The 18,244-nt window shown below is 45.0% G+C and overlaps 1 protein-coding gene across 1 annotated transcript in view; it reads right to left on the reverse strand.

Annotated features, from left to right (window-relative positions):
• PLXNA2 (plexin A2) overlaps positions 1-18,244 on the reverse strand; it is a 330,148-nt gene that overhangs the window by 78,606 nt on the left and 233,298 nt on the right. The window contains exons 10-12 of the mRNA XM_036756742.1: positions 10,865-11,065; positions 7,464-7,560; positions 2,853-3,037 (exon numbers count right to left, since the gene is read on the reverse strand). Of these exons, the coding sequence (XP_036612637.1) occupies positions 2,853-3,037; positions 7,464-7,560; positions 10,865-11,065 (483 nt within the window). The remainder of the gene's footprint in view (positions 1-2,852; positions 3,038-7,463; positions 7,561-10,864; positions 11,066-18,244) is intronic.

The raw sequence follows: 18,244 nt of genomic DNA on the forward strand, positions 1-18,244 counted from the left end.
GATGGTGGACAGCAATGCTACCTGCCCAGTCTTTTATTCATCCCAACCATTAGAAAATATGCAATTAGTTTCCAGCTACAAATGACAGGCCATGAATAGCAAGTCGCTAAGGATGATGAGCAGACAATGCAACCTCAAGTAAAGTACACCTATTCCTCTCCTGGGCCATTCAAGCCTGAGTGCAGCTATATTTTCTTATGCATTATCTATTCATCTTCCTTTGTAATTTGCTATTCAGGAAACATCATTTTTCTGGGTAACTAATTACCTGTTTCTTCCCATTAAAATGCACAAACAAGTTGGGACACAGAGAAAACCCTGAGAATGAGCACCGGGGCTGATCTGGTCGCTGCCTTTACTTTCTTATTCCAGTTTCAGCTTGGTGATTCTAAGCTAATTGCAGTCACCAAAATCCCATTTCTGCTGAGAAAAGCTAAAGCGGCTCTCTGCGACGCTCACCTACTGTGGAGCCAATTTCTCATCCCCACCTGGATCAGTTAGCATGGCAGGGAGGACAGGCTGTCTCCATCACTGTCTCCCAGGGTTGTATGCACACATACACACACATGGGCATGTTTGGATGTCCCAAAGCTTGACATATCCACTCCCTAGTCACATTCATACACACACATCACAACTGCATGTACACAGCCACTTTTGAACACTCTGCTGTACCTGTGTATGTATCCCTGCACACCTCCACATTTTGTATACCCTAATACACACAGATGCACAGTTAACTTACTGCCTATGTGACTGTAAGCAGTCACTTCTTTCTGGGCCTCAGTTTCCTCATCTGTAAAATGAGATGCTATCTAAGGCCCCTTCCAGCTCCAGAAACATGGTCTCTAAGGCCCTTCTCAACCATGAGTCCCACAATACAACCTATATTTCTGATTTGATTACACATTCTTCTGTACTAGATAGTTGGTTTGCTAGCTCTTCCCCAAATTCTTAATTGGCACAATTAAGGGTTTTCTCTATCCATTAACAGGCAGGAAGGTTGTCTTTGTGTAGAACATTTATTGAATGAGAAGAACTCTTTCTTCAGGAAAGAAACCCTAATGGAACCTTAATGGACTTGATGCATTGATGGTAATGGTGGGGATATATGAAGTTAAATGAAGACCCTGAATCATAGCAGATTCTCTGCCTCTCTCTGGAATGGTTTTGATTTACAGGGAAATGTTGGCCTTTTTGCAATCAGGCCATCTGGCTGCCTTGTTTAGAACGCTCACCCTCCTCCACTCTGCCTGTAAACCTCCTCTCTTACTTCAAGATTCAGTTCAAGCTCCACCTTCTCTGGGAAGCCTTCCCTGATTGCCTCCTTCCAGCTCAAAGTATTCTTGCCCTTCTCAGCTTAGAGCATCATGGAACTTTCTTCTCTGCCTCTACCACACTCCTCTGCGTACATAAGGAAAGGAAAAGAGGGAAGGAAAGGAGGCAAGAATTTATTAAGTGCTACTATGTGCCAGGGACTGTGCTAAGTACCTTATAAACATTATCTCCTTTGGTCTTCACAAAAACCCTGCAAAGGAGGAGCTATTTTAGTATTTGCATTTTACAGTTGAGGATGCTGAGAGAGACAGAGGTTGAGTGACTTGGCAAGAGGGAGACAGCTACTAAGTATTGGACTGGAGATTTGAACTCAGAGCCTCCTGACTCCAGGCCCGGCACTCTATCCAAAGTGACACCAGCGGCCTTATAGGATTCTAGATTTAGATCTAGAAGAGACCATCCAAATTCCCTCCCCACCTTTGTTTTACAGAAAAGGAAACTGAGGCCAAGGTTAAATAACTTACCCAGAGTCATACAACTAGTATCTGAGGTAGGATTTGAATCTGGGTCTTTCTGATTCTAACTCCAGTTCTCTGTCCACCACACCATGCCACTTCATATCTTACTCCCCCTCAGCAGATTTTAAATTTTTTAAGATTAGGGGCTATGTCTCCTCTCCTTCTTGTATCCCAAATTGCCTAGCCAGTGCTTTGCACATAGTAGATGTTTAATAAATTGTATTTGAATTGCATCTATAGCATCGCAGACTTCGGAGTTGGGAAAGACCCTGGATCTAGTTCTAGGATCACAGATCTAGAGCTGGAAGGGATCCTGAAGGCCATCTAATCCAATCCCTGCATTTTACAAAGGAGGAAACCAAGGGCCAGAGAGGTTGTGACTTGCCCAAGGTCACACAGGTAGTAAGGGATAGAGGCAGGATTTGAATTCAGCTCCTCTGAATCCATGAACAGTCCTCTTTCCACTGCACCACAAACTCCAGTGACGGCCAGAGAGGACTGTGATTCAAACCCAGGTCTTCTGACTCTAAATACCATGCTTTTTACACCATGCTAGGCTGCTTTCTGTGTAAGCATGTGCTATAAAAGGTGGAACCAATGAAATTTTCCAGTTTCCTTATAGAGTAGCAAAATCTATACTTAATATCCCCATAAAGTGTTAGAGATCTCTTGGGAAGACACAGCCAGTGGTAAACCTCCTGGAATTAATCCTGTATGTTTACAGGTCCATAGACGAGCATGCATATCCATATATACACAAAGAACCACCCTTCAATGAACACAGTGTAAAATCTCTAGAATTACCCTCATATATATACACATACATACATATATACATACATATATATAGATAGATAGATATATACACATAGTGAAAAATCTATATGTATACAGCAGGGGAAAAGCTTGAATGATCTGCTCCAGCTCTGCAGACAAGCTTGTATATCCATGTATATGCAAGTACATACAATACTCTGATGAGGCAAGCACAGACTGCTGCCTCTCCCACTGTGCAGGGCTCCGCTCTGGGCAATATTCTCCAATCTGAACACTCACCTCTGTGATTTGAGGGTTGGTGCACTTGACATTGTGACTGGACCAATCGAGCCAGGTTGGGTTGGAGCAATGTTGATGGAGGGTACATCTGCGCTCACCACTGCACCAGCCACACTCAAACTTCCGGTCAGCCTTGAGGCAGAGGCCACAGCTCTCTCGTTGGGCTGCACATTTGTAGAGGTGGACTGTGGAGAGAAGTGGACAGCTATACCCCGTGCTGATGGATGGAAACTAGGTGTTCACCTTCCCTAGTCTTTGTCCTCTCCTTGTAACTTCATGATTCTCCGATATAAGTTGTTTCCGTTTGTAGATATGAGACGTAGCGTGTTACTGGATTTGGAGTCAGTCAAGACTTGTGTTCAAATGCTTGTTGATTTGAAAATTCTATCCCTGACACCTTATAGTTGTATTAAAATTAGTAGATTGCTTAGTCTCTCTGAGCCTCAGTTTTCATCTGTACAATGGGCATAGTAGCCGTAGCTATTAGGTTGATGTGGGGATCAAATGAAAAAATGCAAAGTACATTTGCAAACCTTAAAGTGTGAGATAATTATCTGTTATTAAATGCTACCAGTCATAGTTATCATGAGTAACAGTCATAATCAGAACCATCTGGTACCTATGTGTAATATCTTTTTCAAGCTCAAAGTATTAGGGATTTTGTCCATTGAGTTTTTATATATATTCATTAGAAATAAGGATGGACAAGACTGGTTTTCCCTGTTTTACAGAATAAGAAAAGCGAGACCCAGAGAGGTTTACTGATATCCAGAAACCCCACAGGATGCCAGTGCTGGGGTCAAAATCTGAACTCCAAAGTCTCAAATCAACAGTGCTGTCTGTACTCTGGGACACAGATATGGAGCTGCTGCTTGCCTGACAGCTGTGCTGGAGGTGCAAGGGGCTGAGTAGAAAGCTGTGATGGGCCCTGAAAGACCCGTAAGAGCTGACAGTATGAGACCCAAAACAGCTTTGTTCATGTTTCTGAGTGACTTGGAAGGCATGACCCTATTTAGTACAATCTAGCCATTTAAAACTTTACTAGGATGTATTTGGGAGTTTATAAATCCCTTGACATGTGAGCCACAATAGCTAGAAATTACCTGGCCGGGCCAAAGCAATCAAATTCATTTTAGCTCTTAACTTTCTGAATAGGTTTTAAGTGGAGTAGGTAGGGACAATGTGTGAGCAAGCTGTGCTCTTACCCCTAGTGGCTAGCTAGTGTCTGGAGCTCTGGCCAGTAGGGTTCAGAGGTGTTTTTCTGCTGGGTTTGAAACAATACCCCTAAGGGAAGAGCCATACTTTCTAATCTTCCCAAGGTCTTCATTTGTGACTCCTCTATGCTTTCTGTTGCCCATCTCTCAGTCTCGATCCTAAAGAAACCACTTAAGGTTTGTTCTTATTGTTTTACTTTATTCCAAAAGTTTCTTTACTATATGAATATATTAAATATGAATATTAAACATTTCATATATGCATGTGCATACAACACACCCATATATACATACATGTATGCATATATACACATATACTCATGCATGCACACGCATGCATATATGTATATGTATGTATACATGCATGTATACATACACGTATGCATTGTGTATATGTATGTATATATGCATGCGCACACATACATATACATGTGTGCATATATATGTATATGTATGTCTGTGTATGTGTGTATGTACACACACACACACACACACAAACAGAATCCTCTAGTGATGAGGATAGAAAAGTACTAGACTTCTTCAATCCTGGGAGACAGTGTGCTATAATGGTTAGAGTGCCAGATCTAAAATAAATTCAATTAACATTTATTAAGCATCTACTTTATATAATATCTATTTATTAAGCATCAATGTGCCAGACATTGTGCTAAGTGCGGGGGACACAAAAATATAATAGTCTCTGCCCTCAAGGAGCTTATAAGCTAATGGGGGTAAGACAAGTAACAAAAGGAAAAGGGAAATCAGAATGACCTGGGTACAGATACTGCTTCTGACAATAGCTATATGCTCAAGATCAATATCTCTGACTCAGTTTCCTCATCCGATGATAAGACTGTGGTACCACCTCCCAGGATTGTTTCAAGGTTTAGATGAGACAGTGTATGCTAAGTGCTTTGCAAACTTGAGAATGCTATATAAATGTCAGTTCTTATTATCTTGCAGCCTGAGCTTCAGGGATGTGACAGCTTGGATGGGGTGGTATTTCTTTAAGCTCCAGGTGCAAAATCAAGCTCTGGGAGTCAAGCCCAGAACATCTAGTCAGGGAAATCTCTCCTGTCTCTCAGCAGTGGGGAAATTTGGCCTGGAAACTGGGAACAGTAGGACAGCTTTCTAGCTCAGTTCTGATATCCTGGTTATGAAGAATTTAAAGGAAGGGGAAGGGAAAGCCATTGAGCTATTGGGCTATTGTCTATCATCTGCCTGATATGCACATGTTCCCTTAGAAGGGATGATGAGGCAGGTACAGACATAGTTAATGATTACACTGATAATATTTGTGAGGGTAGAAGCGCCAGGGATCAGTAAGGTAGAGGTGGCCATTCTCAACTTATTGGGAATTTGATTCGTAAGTGGTTAAACCTCTAGGCGATAAAAGTCGGGCAGAGGCAAGAAAATGCCGAGGATGATGGCTAGAAGAACGGCTATTACCAGGTAGGGAGGGGGAGGCACCGGGGATGATGGCTCCAGCTACTCATTTGAATTAATGGAGGAAGCCATGGGGTTAAAGAGATCAGACCTAAATCCCTAGGGGTGTGTGTGTGTGTGTGTGTGTGTGTGTGTGTGTGTGTGTGTGTATGTGTGTGTGTGTGTGTGTGTATGTGTGTATGTGTGTGTGTATGTGTATGTGTATAGGTGTGTATGTGTGTGTATGTGTGTATGTGTGTGTGTGTGTATGTGTGTGTGTATGTGTGTGTGTATGTGTGTGTATGTGTGTGTATGTGTGTGTATGTGTGTATGTGTGTATGTGTGTGTGTGAAGATATTTAACTTTGGGAACACTTGAATTACCATCGTTTCTGCCAAACGTGCATTTTTACCTTGTATTAACCTGAAATCTCCTTGACTTACTTTGTACATTGTATTTTGTATCTACTTTGATGTGTATATTTTATTTCCTCTGAGAGAATATAAACTCCTTGAGGATAGGCATTGCTTTGATTTTTACTTTGTATCCTCAGGACTAGGTAGGTGCACAATGGGCACTTAATAAACAATGTCTGATACACTGTCATTTGACTCTACTCTCATAATACTGGTTGTATTTGTAAACAAAATCCTCCCTAAGCTGAATCTGTTTCAGTTGTGAAGAGACAGTTCAGGGTCTGGGAAGAGAATATGGATATTGGAGTGAGGGCATCTGATTAAGTGGTACGGAGGTTGATACTAGGTTGACACTAGATCCTGGGAGGTGGTAGCAGCCTAGCGAAGAGACTCCTTTGAGAATCTGCTGCTGTTAGTAAGTAGGGCACTAGACCAAGAGTCAAGAAGACTAGGGTTCAAATTCTGCCTCAGACATTTGCTAACTGTGTAAATCATTTAACCTGGAAGCTCCAATTATGCCTCAGTTTCCTGTAAATCTGTAAACTGAAGAGGTTGAATTCAATGGCTTCTGAAGTCCTCTTCAGCTCTAAATCTATCATCCCTTTTCAGATCTGTGACCCCAGTGCAGCCGTAGATTCATCAGGGTCCCATCATAGTCTAGGAACCTTTATTTAATTACAAAATCAGAGATCAGATGTTTGTGTCATAGAGCGTGTCAAGGTCTTTGCTTCCTTTCTCTGCCCTCATAGGTACCATTGCAACCTTGGTCCTTCCCTCATTTGGACTCAGTTCCTGCTGATGGTTTGGGTTGGGGCTCAAGGAACATGCTCCTGCTGTTTGATAGGTGATCAGCTATACACTAGAATAGCTGGGATAACCTGGTTCCCAAATCCCCAGAGGGAATTCTCTCCCACCCCCATACCACTCTCTCTTCCTTGCATTGCAACCTTGGTCCTTCCCTCATTTGGACTCAGTTCCTGCTGATGGTTTGGGTTGGGGCTCGAGGACCAGGCTGGTGCTATTTGATAGGTGAAGAGCTATGCACTAGAACAGCTGGGGTAACCTGGTTCCTGAATCCCCAGAGGGAATTCTCTCCCACCCCCATAACACTCTGTCTTCCTAAACTTTCCTTCCCATGTATCACAGGAGAATAGCTTTGAAAGCCCTCTTTGTGTAATGACCCCAGCCAAGTAGACAAGAGAAAAAGTTTAATGGAAAACAATGTCTCAATTTCCAGGGAAGCTGGCAGGGCTCTTCTGCCTTCTGTTCTAATAGATCTGATTCCATAGAACATTTCAAAGGCCCCATGAGTCAAAGAATAACAAGGAGGAACCAGCAGGCCACACAGGAAAGGCTCTATTTGTAATAAAACATGGTACCCCACATGGAACCTCTTTGATGGCCCCAAATTTTGCTTGTAGATCCACTGAACTATTCCCCAAACACAGGGGATGCATTCTTCATCGCACAGTGGCTGTCTGGATCTTCTCCCTCCTGCCTTGTCCTTCCCCAGGGTTGTTAGGACATCAAAATGCAACCAGAAAGTTGTCACTTACCTTTAAGGTTCTCTGGATTGTCAATGACAAAGTTGCCATTCCATACTACGGCAAAGTCTACCGCCAGATTGCTGATGTCCATCCCATCATACTGGTACTGAAGGGAAAGAGAAATAGGCATGGCTTACCAGGATGTTGTCACATGCTCCCAACCTAAGGCCAGTCAGAAGTCCCTATCCATGTGAGGAATAAGGTAAGCCCTATACCAATAGAGCTGGCTTCTTGGGGAAATAGACACTGCAATGGAGCTCAGGGGAGAAACTCACAAATTTGCCCATCCTTGGATCAGCGTAAATGAGAATGGGAGATCCCCAGGAGAGCCCCATCCCTGTTCCATTCATCACTATATCTACTATGCCTCCATCATTAATCAGTCCACCTAAACAATCCCCCCAAATCCTTCAGTGGCTTCCTAATACCACATGATAAAATCCAAACTCCTTAGCTTGACATTCAAGGCTGGTCCCAATATGACTCCACCTAATCTTCCTAATTTTATTTCCTCAAATGAACTCTCCATTCTAGCTGGACTGGTATACTCACTGTCCCTTATGTGAGCCCTGCCTCTTTTCCTTTGCTCAAACTATTCCCCAGCTTCGGAATGCCTCTTGGGCTACTCGGCTGCCGCCCTCTCCTACCTTCACATATTGAGTCCTACTCATTCGAATTCCAGCTAAAGTTACATTTCCCAGGCCACCATCCTAAGTGATCTCTCTCTTCCTTGAACCTTGGAGCCACTCAATAACCGGAGTCCTCATGTTGACACTGACCCTATGCTATCCTGTGCTGTTTGCTATCTTTTCAAGTGTATCTGTTTATCTCCCCACGTAGACTGTAAAATAGGCCTTATGTGGAGCAGTCGATCAATAGATGATTACTGACTATGGGCTCCTGGGAATCCTTTACATTTTCTCCATTATCTTTAGGGCAAGATAAAGGTTGTCCTGTATCTGAAACACGCATCTGTTAACTCAAGCGGATATGGGGAACCTCTCTTATCTGCATCAAAGTGAACTCTGACTGGGGAAGACGCAAACCAAAAAGTTGTGATATTTGGGGGTGGGGTAGGGTGTTCAGCCTCGACTGGACCTATTCTGTGGGAATCTATGGTATAGAAGGCTTTTGTTGTTCAGTCATTTTCACTCATATCTGACTCTTTGTGACCCCATTTGGGATTGTCTTGGCTGAGATGCTGGAGTGGTTTGCCATCTCCTTCTCCAGCTCATTTTACAGATGAGGAAACTGAGGCAAACTGGGTTAAATCACAGCCAGTGTCTGAGGCTGGAATTGAACTTGGAAGAGCAGGCCTGGTGCTCTATGCACTATGGCGCCACCTAGCTGCCCCTAGTATGGAGGACTAGGTCATGGCTTATATCAATCACTCAGTCAACCTATAAGTAATTATTAAGCATCTGCTATGTGCCAGGCACTATTCTAGGCACTGGGGATACATGTACAAAAAATGAAATAATCCCTAATAATAATAATTATAATAATAATAATAGCTAGAATGTTTATAATACTTTAAGGCTTCAAAAGCACTTTATCCACATTATCTCCTTGAAAGAATCCAGCAAGATAGGTGCCATTATTCTCCCCATTTTAAAGATAAAGAAACTGAGATTGTTAGAGGTCAAGTGATTTGCCCAGAGCCACACAGCTAGTCTGAGGCAGGATTTAAATTCAGGATTTCCCGATTTCCAGGTTCTGCTTTACCCATTAGGCCATCCAGCTGCCTCCCTACTTGGGGGGTGGGGCGCTATATATATAAATATAATACTACATTAACATAAAATGAATAAATAACCATATCTAAAAAGTAGCTCAATACAAGGTAGTTTGAGACAGAGGCCACCGGCAGTTGGAGGGAAGTATATACATATGTATATCTTATAATCTGGTAGCCTTCCCCAGCTGCCCAGTTACCTGGGTTCTCTTCCTCCTCAAACAATCCTCTCCATACTTATCTGCATGCATATTGTACCCCTCAAGTAAAATGTAATCCTCAAGGGAAGGATTTTTTTTATCCTCAATGCCTGGCACAGAACCTTACACATAGAAGGTGCTTAATAAATTGACCACTGGATTGACTACAGTCCACGGCTGGCCTCTCTCCCTCTTCCTTGGGTCCACGTTGCCTACTCTTTCCTCCCTGGCCCTGGCCAATAAGTCCATTCAGGACAAATACCCATTGACTTCCTGAGCACAAGATCTGTTCAAACCCCAAGTATTGAGATGGGGTCTACAGACAGATCTTCTCCTATTGCCAGTGTAATGAGGACCTTACGATTCTTCCTCCACTTTAAAAAATGACTTTATGCTTTGGACTGGATAGCAAAGTATAAGTGCATATCTGGTTGGGATATCAGAGAGGTACAGTGGAAAGGGAGCTGGCTTTGGAGTCCGAGGATCTGAGTTTGAATCTCGCCTTTGTCACTTGCTACCTGTGTGACCACTGACTAAAGACCACCTAAGGTCTTTAGTCCTCAGTTTCTTCACCTGTAAGATGATGGCCTTTAAAGGTCCTTCCTTCCGACTTAAATCTTTGATTCCAGGATCCCTTTGCTGGGCTCATGATGACGAACTCCAGGAATCTCCTATCCTAGAGGCTGCCCCGGGCTCCTGGCACCTAACTATTGATTGTGTCACTGCTTGGGATCCTGCCCAAGCAACCCCCACCCCCTCTTCTGCCTTTGTTGTGCCGAGCTCCTCTCTCATCCCCCCTTCCCCTTGTGCCTGGTGGCTTTCCACCGATTACAAATTCTATCAAGCACCGGTGACCTGGGAATCTGACAGCTCCTAGATAAGAGGCCTGAGATTCTCTTTATCTCTCCCAGGCGAATTAGCTTGCCTCAACACCTCTGTCACTTCACCCCCACAACACACACATCTCTGAGCTGACCCCCCACCGTCAGAGACAGGGAGTTGGCAGATAAAAAGATCTTCTCTGGGCTAGTATTATAATTAAACACCTCCCGGCTCTCTGTCTGGCATTCAGGATTAGTTTAACCCTTGTGGCTCAGGAAATGCATTACTTCCTCCTCCCCCTTCCCCACTTCCTCTGGTTTTTCCCTCCCCCTCTTCCCTCTTTCCTATCCCAAGGTTTGATGGAATCTGAGATCTATGCAGGCTTTGGCTCTTTCAGCCTCGGGTAAAGATGGTATTAATGTCAAAGTTATATGGGGGGAAGTAAATGATGCTTCAGGAACGCCAACCCAACTCATCTCCTCAAGCTCCATATGACCCAGTCTTAACACTGAAACTACATTTGACCTACTGACATAGTTTAAACAATGCCATGTTGTAGGTCCATGACTACTCAAAGTGGCTTCTCCTCTGTCCCTTGGATTATTGGGTGAGCAAATGTAAAAGACATAAGGTCACTCAGGAGCCCTTCTTACTGAGCTGTTCTGGCACTGGACACTGGAGCTGTTGAAGCGAAGGGCGGGGACTCGGTAGATGATCCCCTGGATATTGAGGACGCACTCGTAGCCCCGCTGGCCAGACTGTGGTTGAGGCAGATTTCGGGCTTTCAGGGCAATTGGCTTCACCTCCCCAACTGGGATCAGGATCTCCTCTGTGGGCACCAGCTGGGGGCAATCCTGGAGGGAGAAAACAGATAGAGTTAATCTCTTCCATTTGTGTCATCCTACGTGGCTAGGGACCTCAGACTCAGCTCAGTTCTCAAAAGAGCATAAGGCCCAGGGAGCCATTTGTGTATCGATGCTTCATGAGTTCAAATGACCCCTTTTTAGACCATTACTGTATTTTGTTGTCTTTGCTTCCTTCTAGTAGGTCACTGAAGACAGATTGGTACAGTAGAAAGAACACTGGAACTGGGTTCTAATCTTGGCACTGTCCCTGGTTACATGTGGAATCTTGGGCAGGACATTTAGTAAGCTCTGTGTGTGTGTGTGTGTGTGTGTGTGTGTGTGTGTGTGTGTGTGTGTGTGTGTAAAGGAGGGCATTGCATGAAGTGGGGGTAGGGCAGAAAGAGAATCAACTCTAAAACAGAAAAAAAATGAGAGTTGACTTGGCCCAGAGGGGAAGGTGGGATTGGTATGAGAAAGGTCGCATGGTGGTGACAGCTAAAACCAGGCCTAAAGATGCTAGAAAGTGGGGTGTGGGGATAGTTATCCCAGAAAGCTATGCTGATGATTTATGGACAAATAGGGGGTATCTTAGTAGAAGACACACACATTGAGGAATTTATATGCTAAAAGAAGAAACAGATTGGACTGTAATTTCATTGGAATAGGGCACTGGTTCTCAAACTATCTGGTCTCAGACTCTCTTTATGCTCTTAAAAATTATGAAGTACCCCAAAGAGTTTTGTGGGTTATATCTATTGATACTTGCCATATTAGAAATTAAGATGTCTTTGTTAATCATGAAAATAGTTTTGACAGGGCAGCTAGGTGGCACAGTGAGTAGAGCACTGGCCCTGGAGTCAGAAGGACCCAAGTTCAAATTCAGCCTCAGATACTTGACAAGCTTACTAGCTGTGTGACCTTGGGCAAGTCACTTAACCCCAATTGCCCTGCCTTTCCCCCTCCAAACAAAAAGAAAAAAAGAAATTAGTTTTGACCTTAGAGACTCCCTGGAAGGTTCTCTGGTCCAAGGACCACATTTTGAGAACCACTGGTACAGAGAATTCTGGGATGAGGATACTCCCTCTCCTAATATAGGTCAGAGTTGCCTAGAGGAGTGGCATCAACCTCAAATAGAAATGGGGGCCATTAAGCCAAACATAAGGATCCTCGTGGGCTCCCATCTTGACTTAAATAACCACGTGTTAATATTATATATGCATTATATTTTTATTTATTTTGTTAAACATTTTCTAATTGCATTTCAATCTGGTTCTGGTCATACTCGGCAGTGTTGTAGGTCTCATGCAGGCTGTGGCCCATTTAATTGACACCTCTGGCCTAGCATACTGAGAAACAAGTGACTTGGCCAGAGCCACACAGCCAGTGTATGTCAGAGGCATGATTAGATGCCATGTATGTCTTCTGGGCATCAAGGCCAGCTCTCCATCTATTACACCAGGCTGCCTCTTCTCTGATGAAACTCTGTTAAAGTCACCAGCTGTGTCTGAGGACCACAGATTTAGAGATGACATCATCTAGTCCAGGGCTTAAACTTTTTCCACTTGTGACCCCTTCGTGTGTTTCAGCAGCGTTTGTCGGCGTTGTGTGGCATGATGCCATGCACAGTGCAAAGTGCACATGCTTTGTGTTCAGAACCAAGGCTGCAGTGAAGTTGCCCCATGCAACATGGGCAAGCCGGGCCAGAAATACATCAGATTAATCACGCGTTTGATTTTTGATTAACTTTTGGTTGTTGCACGTTTGGAAACCTTTTACTGTTACCAAATTTTTCATGACCCTCTATGGGGTCGATGATCACAGTATAAGAAGTGCTGATCTAGTCTAACCCCTTCATTTTATACCAAGGACTCCCAGTGTCCTACCCAGAGTCATAGAGGTAACTAGCTCCAGAGCCAGGGTTAGAACTCAGGACTTTAGACTCCAAATCCAGCTCTCTCTTTTCACAGCTCCATCTGTTGTGAATAAATGGAAGGAGTGTTGGATAAAGGAGCAGAGGTTCTGGGTTCAAATCCTGGCTCTGTTTACTTACTATCCATTTGTGTGACTTTGGAAAAATCAACCTGAATCTGGGGCTTAGTCCCCCCAATTATATTAAATGAAGGGTAATATGATCTTTAGGGATCTTTCTAGTTTTAGACCCTATGATGGGCCTACCCATCAAATGAGATAATATTTACAAAAGGACTAGCACAATTTTTGGCATACAGTAAGAGCTTAATAAATGCTTGTTTCCTCCTCCATCCCTGTTGAGGCAAGGATTAGCAGCAGTTGTTAAGAGACAGATGTGCCTTTCCTGTCCTCAGAATGCTGAGATGTGGGCCAGTAGAGAATTACTGAGTAGGGTACAAGAGGAACACCTTTGGGGGAGTGAGAACTAGCCCCCTTCTTGCCGAGGAATATTTTATCTCAGGTTGTCCTAGGAGAAATCTGTCACTTTAATGTGATATGTGAATCAGCAACATTTGAGTTTAAGTCCCATCATGGACATATACTTGACTATATGACCCTGGGCAAGCCTCTCAATACTCTAGACAACTCTCTGCATTGCACAAGAGGTGCTGATCTGCCCTGGTAGAGGGAGTTTCCTTACTGGGAATTTCCTGGTCACTGATGTGCACTACAGGCCAAAAAAAAATCTACATGTGGGGAGGCAGAAGGAAAAATGAATTCTCTGTCGCAACTCCTAGGGGCTTTGATATTGTCATCACAGTCCTGTGGTGTGTGTGTGTGTGTGTGTGTGTGTGTGTGTGTGTGCGTGCGCGCGCGCACGTGCGTGTATGTAGAAAGGGTGATGACAATTCACAATTTAGGAAATAAACCGAAGGCACGGATTTTATCTCCTGAGACACAGAACCCTCAAGTCCCTCTGCCCCCTCCCGCCATCCAGAGGCTCTCTCTTCTTTCTCCCTTTGCCCCATTTCTGCCAGCTGACCCCCTCATGCTCCCCTCTGCCAAAGGCATCATGTTATCAGTAGCTTCAGCTTTCCAGCTCCGGCTGAAGCCTGGCTTTCCAGGAGGTGGATCGAGCCCTCCCAGCAATGCTCTAAACACTTGCTCGGGCTTTTTATCTCGTTTAATTACCAGGCCCTGCGTGAATGCCATGTTGCTTTGGAAAACAAAAAAAGAAATAGAATAAAATGTTATTTTGGGGAGGAGGGGCCGAGGGGGAAGACAGGGAGAGACATTTATTCATGCTTGTTGGGTTTTCTCTACCTTCTTTCAAGTCATCTGCAGGTACGGGAGAAGGAGTACCAGGCGGAGCCAGGAGACAGATTGGAAGCCTCACGCCGCCATTTTTTTTTACCCACTCAGTGGCTGTGGGCAAGTCAACTAGCTTCATTGACCCTGTTTGCCTCAGTTTACTCAACTGTAAAATGAGCTGGAGAAGGAAATGGCAAACCACTCTAGCATCTTTGCCAAGAAAACCCCCAATAGGGTCACGAAGAGTCAGACACGAGTGGACAACAACAGTCACCAGGCTTCTCAGGAACTGAATCACAGAACAATTGGTGATTTGCATTAACAGAGGGGGTTTTCTTTTTCCTTTTCTTAAAAACAACGAAAACCAAACACTCCAAAAGCCCCACAAAAGCATCTCAGGCCCTAAGGCTTTGAGGCCACAAACAGATGACCCCTTTTCTCAGAAGGGTCCCCCCCCATTTGCTTATCAAACTCCTCAGCTGAGCGGCCAGCAGGGTCATTCCCAGAATGACATGGGAAAGAACACTGGCACCGAGGTCAGCGGTCAGGGGTTCTATTCGCAGCTCTGTCATTAACTGCCAAGTTAGTTCTCCTTTCTAGGTCTTTGTCTTCCTCTGTGATTAGCTCCGGTTTATCTTGTTTATATCTTGTTTGTCCATATTTCTTTGTGTGCTGTCTCCTACAGTAGGTCTCAAGGGCAGGGATTGATTTCTATTTTTTTATATGTCCAGTGCTTAGCACGGTGCCTGGCATGTAGTAGGTGCTTAAATGCTTGTTGACTTGACTGGGTCCCAAGCACATCTCTTTAGAAGGCAGCTAAGTAGCATAGTGGATAGAGTACCAGGCCTGGAGTCAGGAAGACTTGAGTTTGAAGCCTTCCTTACTAGCTGTGTGACCCTGGTCAAGTCACTTAACCGCTCTCTGCCTCAGTTTCCCTATCTGTAAAATGAGGATAATGGTAGCATCTACTTCCCAGTGTTGTTGTGAGGATCAAATGAGATAATGTAGTTTAAGTGCTTGGCACATAGTTGGCACCTAATAAATGCTTATTTCCTTCCCTGCTCTTCACTGTGAGAAACAAGAGAGTGCGGACTCTTTGGCCCTTGTGTAACAGGTCTAGGGAATTGGCAGACAAACTGAGGCAAACAGGGTTGAGTGACTTGCCCAGGGTCACGCAGCTAGTAAGCATCTGAGGCTGGATTTGAACTCAGTTCTTCCTGACTCATGACCCAGTGCTCTATCCACTGCACCACCTAGCCCCTGTAGCCACTGGGTAGCATAGGCCCCCACTGTGTCGTGGAAAGAGCATTGGATTTAGAGTAGAATCACCTGAGTCAGAATCCTGCCACTTGGCACTCGTGTGACCTCTCTGGGACTCAGTTTCTTCATCTGTAAACTGAAAGGGGTGGAGAAATGACTTCTAAGGTCTATATGTAGAAGCAAGGAGCACAACTCCTTGCAGGCTGTGAGTCTCCTACAATATTCCTGCTTTTACCACTTCTGTCCATACATAAGTACATACCCACCCATGCATACAAACACTGCCCCCTTGTTAGGGACAGGAAAGAAAATAATTACATCGGGTGATGCGGAATGTAGAGTGTTACTGGGAATGCCTACTGTCACGAGGCATCTTCCCAGTCTGCTGGGGTTGGGAGACACCAGTCAAGGTCATCTCATATCTCCCCCGACCCTTCCTGACCCTCGCCTTTTAGACAGATTCTCATCTAACCAGGTCCAGGCAACGCCTCCTCCCTAAGTCCCCTTCTCTATCGTGGTAACCATAATGGGGAGGCATGTTAAGGATGTCCCAGAGGACTCTAGGGAAGGTGATGGCCCCAAAGATGGATGCCCAGGAGCCAAGGGAAAGGTGGGCCCTGTGGCTCAGCTTCGTTCAGCTCCGCTTCATCAGCTCCCAGAACTGGGGACACTCTAGCATGCTGAATCGACTTCTATGTGGAAATGGCATTATCTTCACCCACTGGACTTCAAAGGGGGAGCGGAGCAGGCATCCTGGGAAGCTAATCGGATTTATTTAGTTCTATCTCTCTCCTGGGACAGGGCGTAAAGAAGGTATTTATGTATCTACATCATGCTAGGCCTGGTTTAGCCATGGAGGCAGATGAGCTTTTAAAGTTAAAAGCTGTTTGCACACCCACAACCCTGAAGCGTTAATGCTGTGTCATAGGCTGGACCCAGCTTGAGCAAGGAGAGGCTTCCTTCCAGGGTCCCACCTCCAGGGCTGCTGAGCATGCATCAGGGAGAGGGACAGTCCTACCCACAGCCCTAAAGGAAGCCCAAATTCTTTTAAAGAGCCTGGTCGATTTTCTCATTTTCTTTTTTTGGTGGGTGAAGGGAAGGTGACTAATAAGGTTTGCACAGGGCAGCTAGGTGGTGAAGGGGATAGAGTGCCCGGTCTAGAGTCAGAACTCATCTTCCTGAGTTCAAATCTGGCCTCAGACAGTTACTGTGTGACCCAAGTCAAGTCACTTCACCCTGTTTGCCTCAGTTTCCACATCTGTAAAATGAATTGGAGAAGGAAATGACAAACCACTCCAGTGTCTGTGCCAAGAAGACCCCAATGGGGTCACAAAGAGCCAGACATGACTGAGCAATATTTCAGTCAAGGATTGCAAAACTCTTTAATGTTACCTCAGCTGATTTTTGCAAGAACCTGGTGCTATTATTAGCACCACTGTACAGATAAGGCAACTGAGAGCTGGAAAGGATTTTGGATGTTTTGAGTCTAACTTCCTCATTTTATAGATGGAGGAAGTAGAGGCAGAGATTTTAATGGAAACAGACCTGACCTCCCTTGTGCATTGACATGCAATCTCTCCCGTTCACCCTAAGACAGGCCCCAGAGCTGGAAACCCAAGCTGACTGCCCCTCTCCAGGATCAAGGGAATCCTGGGGATGGACTGGGATGCCTCCTGCCTTGTTGGGATTACTCTCCTACTCTCCCCTCCCCCGCCCTCCCATGCTAAGCATCTGCTCCTAAGGGGAACCTTCTTTATAACTGTCATCATAGCGACTGAACTGCAGGCTTACCCAGGGTCACATAGCCACTGTACGCCAGAAACAAGACTCTGGACCCTGGTCTTCGTATCTCCAAGGCCAGACCTGTATCCTCTCCAACTCCCTACCTCTCATCTTGCATGTAGTAGGCATTTAATAAATGCATGTTGAATTAAACTAGATTGCATTGGGTCGACTGGATAAATAGGTATTAATGAAATTTGGCTTCATGATTCTGACTGTTCAAGCCCTCTGATTAGACACACACACACACACACACACACACACACACACCACACAGTAGAACTGAAGTTTCATAGTATCAGAAAGGAATTTTCCCAAACCCAGCCACCAGACTGGTCGAGGTCCCATCGAAGTAGGGGATGCCCCACCCCCATGACCTCCCCCTGGGGCATATCCTCCCTTGCTGTGCCCCAGCCTCTCTGGGGTGCTGTTCCCAAACAGAAGGGCTCTGGCCGACAGCACCAGGCCCCAGCAGCTGGGGTTTGTAGTGATGGGAAGTGTGATGAGCTGTTGCCTAGAGTTAAAGCAGTGTTTTTTAGGAAGTAGCTCCTAACAACTTCCCTGACAACCTGTAGCAAAGTTAGGAGCTGGGCTTTTTGTTTCTCTCCCCTTTAGAGAGGAAATCCCTGGAGAAGGGCCTAGTCGGTAAATATTAGCTGGAATAAAACCAGCTGAATATCTCCCCCTCCTCCTTCACGGGCTTAGGGGGAATGGGGGAAAGGCAGCGATCGAGCGGACAGCAGACCCGCCCCCCACCCCCAGAAGCAGAGAGATGCTCAGTATGGGGAGGAGAGTGTCTCCAGGGAGGCAGGAAGCATCCCAATCTGTCCCCAGGGCTTTCTTGGGATTCCCTTGATCCTGGGAAGGGGGAGTCACATAGCTTCTTGGGGTTCCAGCTCTGGGGCCTGTCTGAGGGTGACAGGG

The sequence above is a fragment of the Trichosurus vulpecula genome, chromosome 4, assembly GCF_011100635.1.
Source record: "Trichosurus vulpecula isolate mTriVul1 chromosome 4, mTriVul1.pri, whole genome shotgun sequence".
NCBI classification, from domain to species: Eukaryota; Metazoa; Chordata; class Mammalia; order Diprotodontia; family Phalangeridae; genus Trichosurus; species Trichosurus vulpecula.